Below are 13183 nucleotides of genomic sequence, written 5' to 3' on the forward strand. Positions count from 1 at the left end.
GGCTTGCAACCCCTCCCGGCTTTCCACAGGAACTACTCATGTACTCCATCCAGCATAACACTGCAGAAATGCCACTTTCCACATGCATCTCTGCCCTCCCCCCTTGCAGACTCAGAGCTAAATGGCAACTTAATTTTATTACAAAACTTTCTTTTGTAATGTTCTATTTGTAACGCTTTATTAGATGGCAGACACCAAATCCCTCTCACTATATTGACACAGCCCAAGAACTAATGCACATTCCTTACAAACAATCACAGTTTTATAACTTATAATCCATCTCCCCACACAAGGCTAAGGTGATTTACATAATAGATTTACATAAGGTACAAACGCGCTGCTGTAAGAGAAAGCTGTAAGAGAAAGCCTAATCCTTCTTACTCACGCAGACGCTCATCCCACATCTTTTATACAGCAGTTACATCTTGTTTCCTGTTCCATGAGAAAGATGCTTGCAACACAGACAAGTGACGCCTCACAAAGCACACCTACAGAGATTTATCCCATTCACCTCCTGTATCACAGCTCCACTGAACAACCCTTAGCACTGGGGCCACCCACCCTCGCCAACCAGGGGCCAGCACAGCCATTCCCAGCCCAGCAGCTTCTCCTTCAATCTGCCCCCAGCCAACTTACAGAGACAATAAGTGAACCTCCCTCACTGCTCTTATTCCATCCCCAACTCGGTGAGCTCCAATATTTATGTCAAACAGATTGAACTGACTAATGAAAGCTGACATGCTCTGCCTTTGGAACCTTATTAAAGCAAAAATGTTCAGTTGCTGGCAAAATTCATGCACTTGCCAATGATGGCAGATGATTTGATGTCAGCAAAGAAATAGTTCCCAGCTCCCAGCATAAAACCCATTGTCTACGCAAGTTGAAAGAACAATTGCTGCTGTTTAGTACAAATTTAAAGCTTCCAGTTTTTTCTTAGGATTCAGACAATTTTGCTGTTGTATGATCAATGAATATTAAGATGTTACAACCACAAAATAAACAGGAGAGTTAGGCAAAGTGGACTATGATAACAAGAGAGAATAAATGGAAGGCTTACCCTTATGCTGGGCTCACCACAAAACACCAGAAGGAGGGATCTCCAGACAAGATCCTTCCCCACTGGCAGCCAGCTCTTCAGTACGTCTAGGAGGGGTGCAGCCTGGTTCCACCCCTTCCAGCAGCACAGGTGAATTGCCTTCACCTGTGCTCCTCTGGCTGGCTCATGGCTCACCTCAGGTGATCAATCAGAGGTTCAGGCCGTTTCTCAGCAGTTCCCATACAGCTGTGCACAGAATTAAAGGAGAGTGCCACAGTTTTACTGTGCAACTCAGCTGCAATGGCTGGACCCCGACGTCCCCAAAAACACCAAGCAACGCACAGGAGTTTTACTAAAAACAGAAAACAGAACCTGGTGGTTTTTCTCCCCAGCTAACCACCACACACTGCTTCATCATTACCCAGGGATCAGTTACCAAAAGTCTGTGCTTTTTATTTTGAGCAGATCTGTCCTCTCTGAGTGAAGGTTTTTGCATCTTGGATTCAGCTCACAGCGCGCACCAAGACGACTCCACTCTGCAGATGTTGATTTTAATTCAGGGCAACATTTACATGTCTGCTTACCTGTAAGCAAGTGCACACATCCCAGAGGAGACAATGGGAATTAAGTGCTCCTGAAACAAAATTGCCCTTAAGCATATATTCATGCATTGTAGTTACAGGGTGCTTAAAGAGAAGAATGGTCTGTGCACAGGGGCACGACATTGAGGCAGAAGTTTGGCCTCAGTCTTTCCACAGATTCCACACTGTTTGAAGATGTTTCCATGGGCACCCAGGACTTTCAGAAATTGTAAAAGAAAAAAAAAAACCAACCCAACCCAACCATCTCTTCACATCCTGAGCTTCCTATGTTCCTTCGTAGAAGGTATCCCTGGAACAGCAGCAAGAAGCAGTTCAGAAGGCAACCAATGCCATCCTGCCCTTCACACTAGACATCAGAAATGTCCCCATTAATGCTACACTTAGGAAGAAGCAGGAAACTTTGCCTCAATCAAGTATTTATGCAGCAACTCCTATCCTTTCTACAGCTAATTTTCGTATCTTCTACAGTGACAGCCTGCATGAGAAATGCCATGAAATTCCACATGCCCTCCAATACAAGCAGCTGCAGTCAGAGAAGTTATGACTTTCCTCTCAACCCCTCAATCAACATGTGCAGCTAACTTCTCCCATCTGATGTCCTCAACTTCTCCGAGTAAGTAAGAGCACAGGTAATATTCAAGGAATGGGAACTTCACTAACAAGGCTCTGCCCAGATGCCATCCATAAGCCCCAGCACTGCTGTCCTCAGCCTGGAGAAGCCCAGCCTGCACCACATCCCTCCAGTCCCACACCTCCTGCCTAAACCTGCAGCCCAGGCAAATTCAAACCGTGGGTATCGTGTCTGCAGACAATATGAAGTCATCCCCAAATGGCCTCATGCACGAAACAGTCATTCTGACATCACCGTTATTTAGCGTGGCAATAAAAAAAGATGTGTACAATAACAAGAGAGAGGAAAGCAGCAAACACTGTCCCTTGTTTTCATTAAGGGCTGGAACAAGAAGGTGAGGGCAGTAATAAGAACATAAATTATCTCCCATTCCTTCTGTGTCTCTGGCCAAATGGATTATTGAGTCATTATCCCCTTAAGTTGCTTGCGGGCCAACGCTGATTGTGTGAGCTTTTCAACGTGTTTTCCATTGGCTTCATTCTGCTCCTACAGTGGGGAACCAAACTAAAGCAGTGCCAGAAGCAACACTTGCTAAGCTAAGTGCACAGCAGGTCGCAGCACCAAAGCCCTCTGCTCGTGTGCCCACCTCCACCTGTTGCATATTGTCCTGCTCCACTGTACCAAGTGCAGCAACATCACAGACTGTGAGGCAGGCTCCCATTTTGGAATGCAGGTGCCATAATTAAAACAGAGCACATTATTTTTCTGGTAGGATGCCCACCATCAGCTCAGACTGCAATCAAAATAGTTATTGCAGCTGGCAATCCAACAGCCTTCAAAGCATAAATGCTAGAGAAGTGTCTCAGAACATCTAATGAAAATGCATTGGATTGCATCGTTTAAACCAGCATTAAATTACACTACACCATACTTCAGTGATTTTTTCCTGTATCTAATTTGAAGGCACCTATTAAAGAAATTTCCCATCAAATGAACCACTCTCTTCACCATATACAGTCAAAACAAGATGTGGTCTGACCCCCCTTGCTATCCCCAGGACAATTTTCAAGTAAAGCTGGGCGTAAGGGGACTGCCTTAAGGAAGCACTCCAGAGCATGAGTTGCTCTATGGAAAACTAAGAGGGGAATCAGAGCAAGTCCTCCAGCACTGAGCTCCTGCTCACCAAGCAGCCAATGCAGGCGATGGAGAGGAGAGTTCGTGATGTACAAAGCTGATCCATTACCGACTGGTGCCAAGAGGAAAAGCCCAATAGCTTCCCATTGACCTGGAATTGAATTTCATGTCTTTAGCATTCAGTTAGACAGCTGGCTGATGTAAACACAGAACTACGAGGGAACTCGCTAGTTTCAAGGAGACTGCCTTGGAGACTGAATAAGTGAAAGATTGTTCATCTCACACCAACAACTTTCTCAATTTTGATGAAACCAACGTGCAAGCATTCTGATGCCAGAAAACCACCTTCAGAAACGTGTGCATGTTTAAATATTAAAGCCTTAGGAAAACAAGAAACAGAGCCTCATTTAAAGTCAGTGGTGACTAACAAACATCCTCCTCTAGGCTGCCTTGTGAACTGCCTCATGGACTATGTCAAGAACAATAAAAGAACAGATGCCAGAGATCAGGGAATTTATCCACAACAACCCAACCCCAGCACAGACACCCCCACAAGGAGATGTTTCATTTCAGAGCAGCCGTGGTGGCTGCAGGGTGAAGTGGCCAATGGAAAGAGATGGAGACCATCTTGGCATTCCTCTAATACACAACTTCTACAAACTGCAGACATGATTTATGTCTGGAACCAAGATGCTTTTCTTTTGAAGTCAAGCTCAACCAGACCCAATGCACTGCTGTATTTTTCTTCCTGAGACAGCACAAAGTCAGCATCCCTTCAGCTCCTGCCCACTGACAAATGCAACGCCCTGATTTCTCAGGAAGTTTACCTACCCTTTGCAAACAGCCCTCAATCTAACTTGATACAATCAACCCCCCCCATGCCAACATGACTTAAGCAGCAACTGCATTTTCCCTTCTCCAAGCCAAGGATAATTCATCAAGCCACAAGAGTCCTCTGCTTACCTCTGACACTGACAAAGGCTTCATTAACTAACACGGTCTCCAGGGACAGTCGCAGGGCTCATAAATTCCAGCCTGGATGGATTTCTCTGCTCATTTAAAATGAGTTTTGGGTGAATTCCCACTAGAAAAGTATTATTTATAGGGCCTAAAGCCTGCACAGCCATTTCAAATACATGGGGCCTTCATGGCTCTCAAGCTATGAACAGGAACTAAGCATCAGATTTCAATAAATGCCATTTTTCCAGTGTATGGAAAAAAAGTAGAAAACTCCCAAGTTCACAGCTTTCCTATCACATCCCTTCCATGCACATTTTGCCTTTACTTCCTCAGATAACAGAGAAACGAGCAAACTTTGGCAGCTGTATCTCTGGTCTTATTATTACAAACTCAGAACAGCACAAATTATCAGAAGGGTTCACCAAATTTTAGCAACCTCTCAGCAAATCAGACCTGATATTCTGAGTAAACAGCAGCAAGAATGGCCACAAACCAAGTAAGGCTCAGCAGCGTTAACTCAAAAGTTGGCAGATTTGGGTTATTTACGACTTTCTTCAGAAAGAGTCATTAGGGGTGTGAAATCCAGTTGCTGGGGGACTCAGTGCTGCATGTGATGCAGCTGATGAAAAGCAAGTATCAGCATACTGGGCGTGCTGTAAATACCCCAATATTCACACCATTAGTTCTTCTGCTGCATGCTGTGGGGGGGAAAAAATAAAAGTGTCTTAAAGAATAAGAACTTTAAACAGATACAGATGCCCAAAAACAATTTTAATGTGGAAAAGATGTGGGAACGAATGTAAAAATTCTCAGGCTGCTTTCTGAGCCTGTTCCCCTGGAGGACAGCTGGTGAGATCACAGCAGTGCAAGGCACAGCCAATGCCCTCAGAAAAGCCAGCCATGATGTAGGCAATCCTGCTGACCCCATATGTTCCTTCCGAGCTCCAGGTTCAGCAGCACTCAATCTCCTGGTTTGGACTGAAGAGGCTCTGGGTCACACTGCAACAACTGCAGACAGCATTAAGAACAAAATGCTGTAGCTCATAAAGTGAGCGGGTGTTTTGCTTCATTTTCATTTCTTGTCCATCCAACACAGAAGGTCTTTGCCCAAGCATCTGTGAGTTTGGCTGTTCTCTTTCTGGAGCAGCAAAATGTCAGTTTGAAAAGAGTCTGACGATCAGTTCTATCTAGCCAAGAAGATGGAATGGTAAATTATCTTTCTAGCCAAAAGAACGTACACACTGCAATCAATGTCAAGAGAATATTCTTCCCTTTTGGGCATTGGTACAAACACATTCTAAAAAGAGAAAATATTTTCAACCCCAGGCAGTCGCTTAATTTCCCAAAAAGATCCCCATCAACGATTCAAAAAGGCTCCTGCAGGACAAAGCAAAGCAACCCAGGACAAATGCTGCGCAAGGAGGACAGCGCCTGCCCTTAACGGCTCCCTTGGTGAACATCTGCTGGTGGGAGCTGCTCTGTTCTCAGACCCCTCCAGCAGGAGCTGTGTCTGGGTATGCAGCACACTGAGCACAGCACGAGCATCGGCCTGATGGAGCAGCATGCTGCTGCTGATGCCCCAGGAGCACAGCAACTTGTCCTCAAGTATCATTTCTAACCTCACCGTTTAACAGAGACCATGGGATTGTTATCATAAATCCTCTAGGAGCACAGACAGGCTTTTGCTCTAAGTGCCAGCAGCTAACAAAGCCAAGGAATTCTCAGGGAACGTTACGTTTTCCAGGAGCAGGAGCTCAATGGATCTTAAGGCTGAAAGCCTGCCTGTTTAGCCACGTGAATAAACCCAGAACATGCTGGGCATCCAGGAGGGTGAGTGTATGGAGGCATAATCAAGCAAAAACTTTAATTATGGCTTTGTTACCAGCCATGCAACCCTATTCCTCCTGCTCTCCCCATCTGAATCTCCCGAAGCTGAAGCCACACAACTGTGAAGAGCCAAAGCTGACATGCAGAGTGACTCTGGGTCTCAGCTGCCAACTCTGTGCATCCCTCCGACTCCTGACGCATACACAAGCAGGGTTTGAGCTCTGCTTCAGACATCGGCCTTCAGAGGGAACCTTCACTCTCCCAGGTGAATGTTAAGCAGCAGCAGAAGGCAGGAACTGTTCTGCCCAGGTGACCCCAGGACAGCAGCTCAGTGGTGAGCTCCGATCCTCCTGGGGATGGACACAAACTGCAGCCTCACTACTGACCAGAGGACAGCTATGCCTCCTTAGAATTTAATCTGTAACTGTACACAGTAATGAAACTTAACAGCAATAGGAAAGAAGGAAACAGCAGAAATTTGCTTTCCATAAATCTAAATTAAAGGGAAGCATCCAAATAGCACAAATAAGTGATGCAAGTTGGCCTCCGTAACCAATGCAGTAAAAACCAACCAACAAAACAGGTTAATAAGGGATGTGATTCTCAGATGTGCTGGATGATGAAACAGCCTGAAACAAAAAAAGTTTCTGATGATGAAGATCTATCTAAAAAGACTACAGTATTGATTCACGTCATACCTAATTCTCTGTTCACCTGCACCTTCAGTGAATGCTGAGTACCAAGCAGAGATGAGATGAACCATGCAGATAAATGGTGGAGTTTAGAGGAGATCCCAGCCCCAGGAACGCTCGATGCACTGGAGACAAAAAGCCTCAGTCCCAGCAGCATCACAGCTTTCACTTTGCATCAGCCACTTCTGCTTCCATTTCTCCTCCTCTGCTACAAACACATGGGCTGCAAAGAACTCCAGCATGAGGCTGTCGTGCTACAAACCTGCACAGCTTAAGGACCCAATTCCAGTGGAAAAAAAAATCTGTGTAAGAAATACTAAGACAACATTTCACACTTCAGTTTGCACATGGATTGGTGACAACAGCTACCAAACAGCTCAAGTGGAAATATTTCTCCTCCTCCCAAACCCTCTAATTCCACCATAGCAGCAGTCATCAGCTGCAGGTCTGTGTATTATCAGGTAACTGAAGATGTCAGGGCAATTACTGCACCTTTGGACAGCAGAAGCCTTTATGTCTTCTGCACAGTTATGAGACTGCAAAAAGACAATTATACTCCCTAAGAAAAAAAGACCGGACGTCAGCAGCCTTGTGCCACACCAAAACACAATTCTGAGAGCCTGAAGGGAGTCACAGCCCACCCTCTGCTGCCCAACAGGAGCGTAATGAATTAGAGGCAATGGGCACTGCAGATTTGTCAATTTTCCATTTGAGTCTGCAAGTAATAGCACTCCACAATTTCATTGTATCTTCAATGATCTAGTAAGATTGTATCATCTCCTGTAGTCTTTCATTAATTCTGATAAAAGAGAAATACGCATTGACTGGAGAGATGCTTTGCCTGAGAAACTCTCAAGGTCAGACATTAAAGTGAAATAAAATAATTCCTTGACCTGGAGACTCACTGCATCCAAAAAAGCCTCCCTTCAGGAGGAAGGCACAGCTCAAGTTTGTTTTGTGCACTGAGTCTTTTCCCACCCCAGCAAACAGGCCCTCCAAGGGAGTTTTTAAACATTCTACAGCTACAACTTCCACAAATAAAGCTGTGCCATTTTACAGATGGAAATAACCACCAACCAACAGCTGCTGACACACTGTGCTGCCTAAGGCAGCTCACTGAGCCTCCCCGTGCTACTGTCTGCTCTTCCCTATAACATAAGAGGCCTCAAAGCACTGATGGGGAGATGAGAAGCACCAGGCAAAGTCAGTAGATGGGTTCAATTTCTCTCCCTTCACTGCTAAAGACAAAACTTTCAAACTCATCTCCCTTGCTCTGACCCCAGAAGCTCGCCCACCGCCTTTGTAAATTGCTACTCCTGCTAAAAGAATTAAAACTCCACGTCTACATCAATGACTTCTATGGACTGCAAACATCCATGACTGCATCGTTTTGAACACCACACACATAAAAAGATAATCAACTTTCCCTATTGGACATTCAGTAGCAAAACAACTTTGATAAGGCAAAGGAACAATCCCAGGAGAGCCATTACAGCTCCCACCTTGCCCATGTATTTTACCTGGAGCACCAGTTCTGGGCACTGCAGGATCTATAGTTGTAAATAAGATCACATTCAGAGCTCACAACACTCTGCTTCTGCTGTCTAAATGCTATTAACACTCAGCCTGAAGTTCTTGTGCTCAAGAAACGTTTAGATGTTGTACTACAGGACACACTCCAGTGGGGAAATATTGGTGGTAGGTGGAGTCTTAATTAAATCTATTAGACGTTACCTAATTATAGGGAATCCTTCTGCGCTCAGCTTACCTTAATATGAAGCAAGAGTCATTGTCAAGGATTTCTAGTAGATTTTCACCCATAAACACCATTAATCAGCAGTTTAGTGGAAAAACAAACCACTCATGGTTTGGATAACAGCGATGCTTTAAGGCTCAGCCACAGAGAGCCCCTGCACTGAGCACACAGCAGGAACAGCCGTATCTGGAAAAAACTCCAGTCCAAAAATCCTCCTGCCCCAATTCCACCGTCAGCTTCTATCAACCATCACAAAAACATGACCTAATAGAAACGCAGAGAACACGAACAGCCCTAAATGCTGTTGCATTTACCCCGTTAGCTCTCCAAAACTTCCAGATTTCCTTGCACCAACTGTCCCTCTCATCACCGCTATCTGACAGTTCTAAGATCAAACAAAATACTGCATCTTGCAACCAATTAAACATGGCCAAAGAGATGTTTTTTAACTACATATTGTTGACATTCTTCCCCTCAACAAACCACGGGTACATTCTATTTGCCTTTCCTGAATATTTTAAGAGTTTTTAGAAGGAAGAGTACAAATCTGATTTTCTCCACCCATCAGTCCTATACCGAGTGTAAACCCCATAGCTTCCATCACAAAAAACGTGAAAAAATGACTGACTTATTGAATACATTGCAAACACACTTTCCCATCATCTTAATTACTTGAAGTTTCAGGCCTGCACTAAGTTAGCAACTAATTAAAGATTCTTACATTAAGATCACCCTCCAAATCATCAGCATCAGACGAAAACGTTTGAAGATGGCACATGGCCTCACTTCTCTACTTTCTTTCTTTCTTGTCAGCTACTGTCTGGTTATGTCACGTCCCCACAGTCAGATATGAAAAGGTGCAAAGCAGCTCCCAAATCCCACAGCAATCTGAGATCCAAAAATAACTCCAAATATTCAAATTTCAGTCAGGTCTCTGCTGAGCTGCTAAGCCCAGCGCGGTGGGAAAGCAATCAGGAATGGAAGCTGATTGGAGCATCCCCTGCACAATGGCAATCAGCGAAGCACAATGGGAATTCACAAGAAGTGTTCTTGAGCAACTGCAGCTTTCAGATCCGACCTCCAGTGGCAGTTCAGGAACTCAAAGGATGGGAGTTTGGGACAGCTTGGTCTGGTGAGCACATGCAGCTCAGGAGAAGGAAAGCCACGTGCAGCACCAAAGAGAAGTTACGAATCTGATGGTTGAGAGCACAGCTCTGCTATGCAAGCCAAGGAGAGAAAAATCTGCATCTTTCCACGTTCTCAGGATCCAAGGAAGATTCTGCTACAACGGTCCCTGCTTGCGGTGCTGTCACTGATAAAAGCCCCACAGTGAGGGGAAAAAGCAGAATCATTGAATCAGGCTGAAGAAGCAAGGGCTCTGAAGCAAGCTCCCATTCTACCAACCACAGCAAAGTCATAGCAAGAGATGGCAAGATTCCTGCACGTCTAAATTAAGACACTGGAACACATTTAATATTCACACACTCATCACAAACACGCAGTGCAAATTCCCTAATATACAGTAAAGCAGTTTATTAGCAAATGTCTCATTGGATTAAGTCTGCTCTTATTCTATTAGGCAACTTTCACACCACATTAAATTGCATGACAACAGGGTGTTTGCCAGCACACGATGAAGGCAATCATTAACCCTTCCTTAGGAAGGCACAGGCAAAAGGCATAGGTGTGACACTGAGCCATCAGACTGGAGGGACTCTTAGCAATATAGGCCTGAAATGGAATATCAGGGTTTAGAGAAAATTGTAGCATCCTCCATCTCTCAGCACATCAGCACGTAAACCACTCATTTATACCCAGATCACTCACTTCTCCCAGTCAAGACCTACTGAAATAAATCAGCGATGCTCAATAATACAAGCTTGAGTGGGAGAAGCAGGGAGGCACGGTTCCTGTCTTTGTTAACTGTTTTGTTCATAGGCCTTGAACAACAGTGAACAAAGCAGTTACCTTCTCTATAGAAACAGCTTTTCTTTCCCTTTTGTATGCTTGCTTACAGCTTATTATGGCTCACCTCCTGGTAGCACCAGCTTTGATGAATGATGTGTGGTCATCCATCTTCAGGTGCTGCAATTCAGTGATGAATAGAGTACATTTGGAAAGCAGTCCAAGAAAAAAAAAAAATTGATAGCCAAAGGGGAAAAAAAAATTGAAGAAAGAAAAAAAAAAAGTCCAATGTTGGGCAACAGCTTCAGAGCTTAATGAAGTAAAATGGATGTATGAAAAAATATGAGCTGAACAAAGAGATCAGACAGGAAACAGCACAGAGGAGCAAGATCCAGGTTTCGCAATCACTGATCTAGAAACATACGGGAGGAAACACAGGTGTCCATCACGTATGAGCCCAAATCTCATTTACTTCTGTAAGCCCCCTGCAAGTGCTTTCAGTTCTCTAGAAAACTTCCACAATACCCTTTTCTGTTTATTTCACTCTCCTCCGTGGCACACCACCACCTGAATGCATCACCCACTCATTAGAGATGAAATTCTCACGTTGCTTTGTGCTCCTGCAAACTTGCATATGCTTCAAGTCGTGCAAAACATCCATCAGTGATGCAGAGAATCTGATTTGTCTCCTGCACCTTCCCCAAAAATGCAAGTCCACACACTAAAAGGCAGCAGCCAAGCTGCACCTCAGAGGTTTGTTGTACCAATGGACTGTATCACGACGCCCTTGCTGGTACTTCAGACCATAACATATTATGCTGAAGAGCAGCTCAGGGCAATAGCTGGGCACAGTTATTCTACTGCGTCCTACTGATTTACTCCACCACGACCCCACTTCTGAATTCATTCCATTCATGGATTTTGCTTCTTCAGCAGAACCTCCCACTGACACGCAGAGGGCAAAAGGAAACAGCTGGCACTGCTGATGAGCAAAGCCATTCACTGGGGTGCCTCCAAGGGCAAGAGGTGCACGTAAAGTTTCATCAGCAGAATTATACGCTAGCTGTGGGCATCCTTCATGTAATATTTGAAGCAAAGCACTACCTTACCTTCTGCTTAAGTGATGAGGTCCCATAATTAAGATGATTCTAAAGCATGGTTGCTAGATGAATATTTATTTGTATAACTGTACATAAAAAGCTGATTTTTCGCCAGTGTTTCTAATTCAGATTATACAGTTGTGTTGGAGAAGATACTGAGGTCAAAGGACCCATACTAAAATAGTTTGAAGAAAAACTTCCAGAACTGTCCACGTCCAGCATCCCAACCAGGATTCTAACACTAGATGCCACCATTGGTCCCTCTCTGAGCACATCACTATCAGATATCAGCAGCATTCAGACACCACATCACACAACAATAGTCATATTGTCCACAACATATAGGAGTCATTACTCCTCCGAATGGAGGAAACTGGCATACCATTTAACAGCTGCTATACAGTAATGCATTATTTTCCATAATCAGCCTCTCGTTAACTTTTTATTATTTCAGGATGGTACTCTGAAGTCTTAGAAATCAAACTCCATGGAGGGTCTTCATACTAAACTATCTTACTCGATAACTCCTTACCCCAAAAGATCCATCAGTTCAGTCAGAAGTGAAAGAATATCACCCCAGTCCAGCTGATGGGCAAGCCACAGATTCAGTAATTTGGCTAATTCCCCACACAGCATTTGGCAGAGATATAAACTGAAGCCCATTATCCATCCTCCCACTCAGAGAATCTCCTTTGGATTGAAGGAAGCTCCTCTGCACATTAGCTTTGCTTCCCTCTTGCTCCATTTTCTAATTAACTTCTCTGGATATCTGGAATGACTTTTGATAAATCATTACTGTCAGGCATTCAGAGAAACATATCAAACTTTATCAGAGATAAGAAAGCAAAAGAGCTGTAAGAACTGCTCATGAAGAACCCCAGTTTACTGCTGGATGCATTTAATCCTACTGGCAGAAATAGGAATAGGTTTATAAACATCTCTATAATAGACAGTATACCTTGTTCTCAGGTTCCCCTGCTGAGGCAGTCCATCGTAGATAGATAATACATCAAAATCTTCCTCTAACGCAAAGGACTGGAAAACAAGCTGTATCCTGTTCTTCTCCTCAGCAGTGATTGTCCACGTGCAGTTTGCATAATTTGGATATCCATACGGAAAGCCTGGACTCTGTATTGTCCCATTCGGGCCATGCAAAATGTGACTGCAGTTCTGGGCTGGTGAAAGAGAAGACAAAAGTACAAGTCAAACGGTGCAGAATACAAATCCAGCATCATCTCCATTGGAACAGGTCATGCAGGATTCTTCCCACTGAATTTGTTCTTCCCCAGGCATTCTTGGTCATGATGAACACACCAACATAGCACCTGTTTGTCCCCCCTGTGTGAGCTCAGGCCCCAGACACAATCTCCTGTATTTAAAGCTGTGCTCAATCCTTACATCCCCCACCTTGTCAAGGTTGCCATGACTCAGGTGCAGACCTTGCACTTGGATTTGCTGAACCTCACGAGTTCACTGGGCCCACTGCTCAGCCTGTCAGGTCTCTCTGATGGCATCCCGTGCCTGGGGAGCACTGACTGCACCACACAGCTTGGAGTCATCAGCAACCTGCTGAGGGTGCAGGCTAAACACGCAGCAAACA

General features: G+C 44.5%; 1 protein-coding gene across 1 annotated transcript in view; it reads right to left on the reverse strand.

Moving 5' to 3' along the window:
• The window catches only part of CSMD2 (CUB and Sushi multiple domains 2), a 230066-nt gene that overhangs the window by 199070 nt on the left and 17813 nt on the right, over positions 1-13183 (reverse strand). The window contains exon 3 of the mRNA XM_042834042.1: positions 12542-12758. Within this exon, the coding sequence (XP_042689976.1) occupies positions 12542-12758 (217 nt within the window). The remainder of the gene's footprint in view (positions 1-12541; positions 12759-13183) is intronic.

The sequence above is a fragment of the Centrocercus urophasianus genome, unplaced genomic scaffold (genome assembly GCF_019232065.1).
Source record: "Centrocercus urophasianus isolate 14NV4802_14NV808 unplaced genomic scaffold, USGS_Curo_1.0 seq_43, whole genome shotgun sequence".
Lineage (NCBI taxonomy): Eukaryota > Metazoa > Chordata > Aves > Galliformes > Phasianidae > Centrocercus > Centrocercus urophasianus.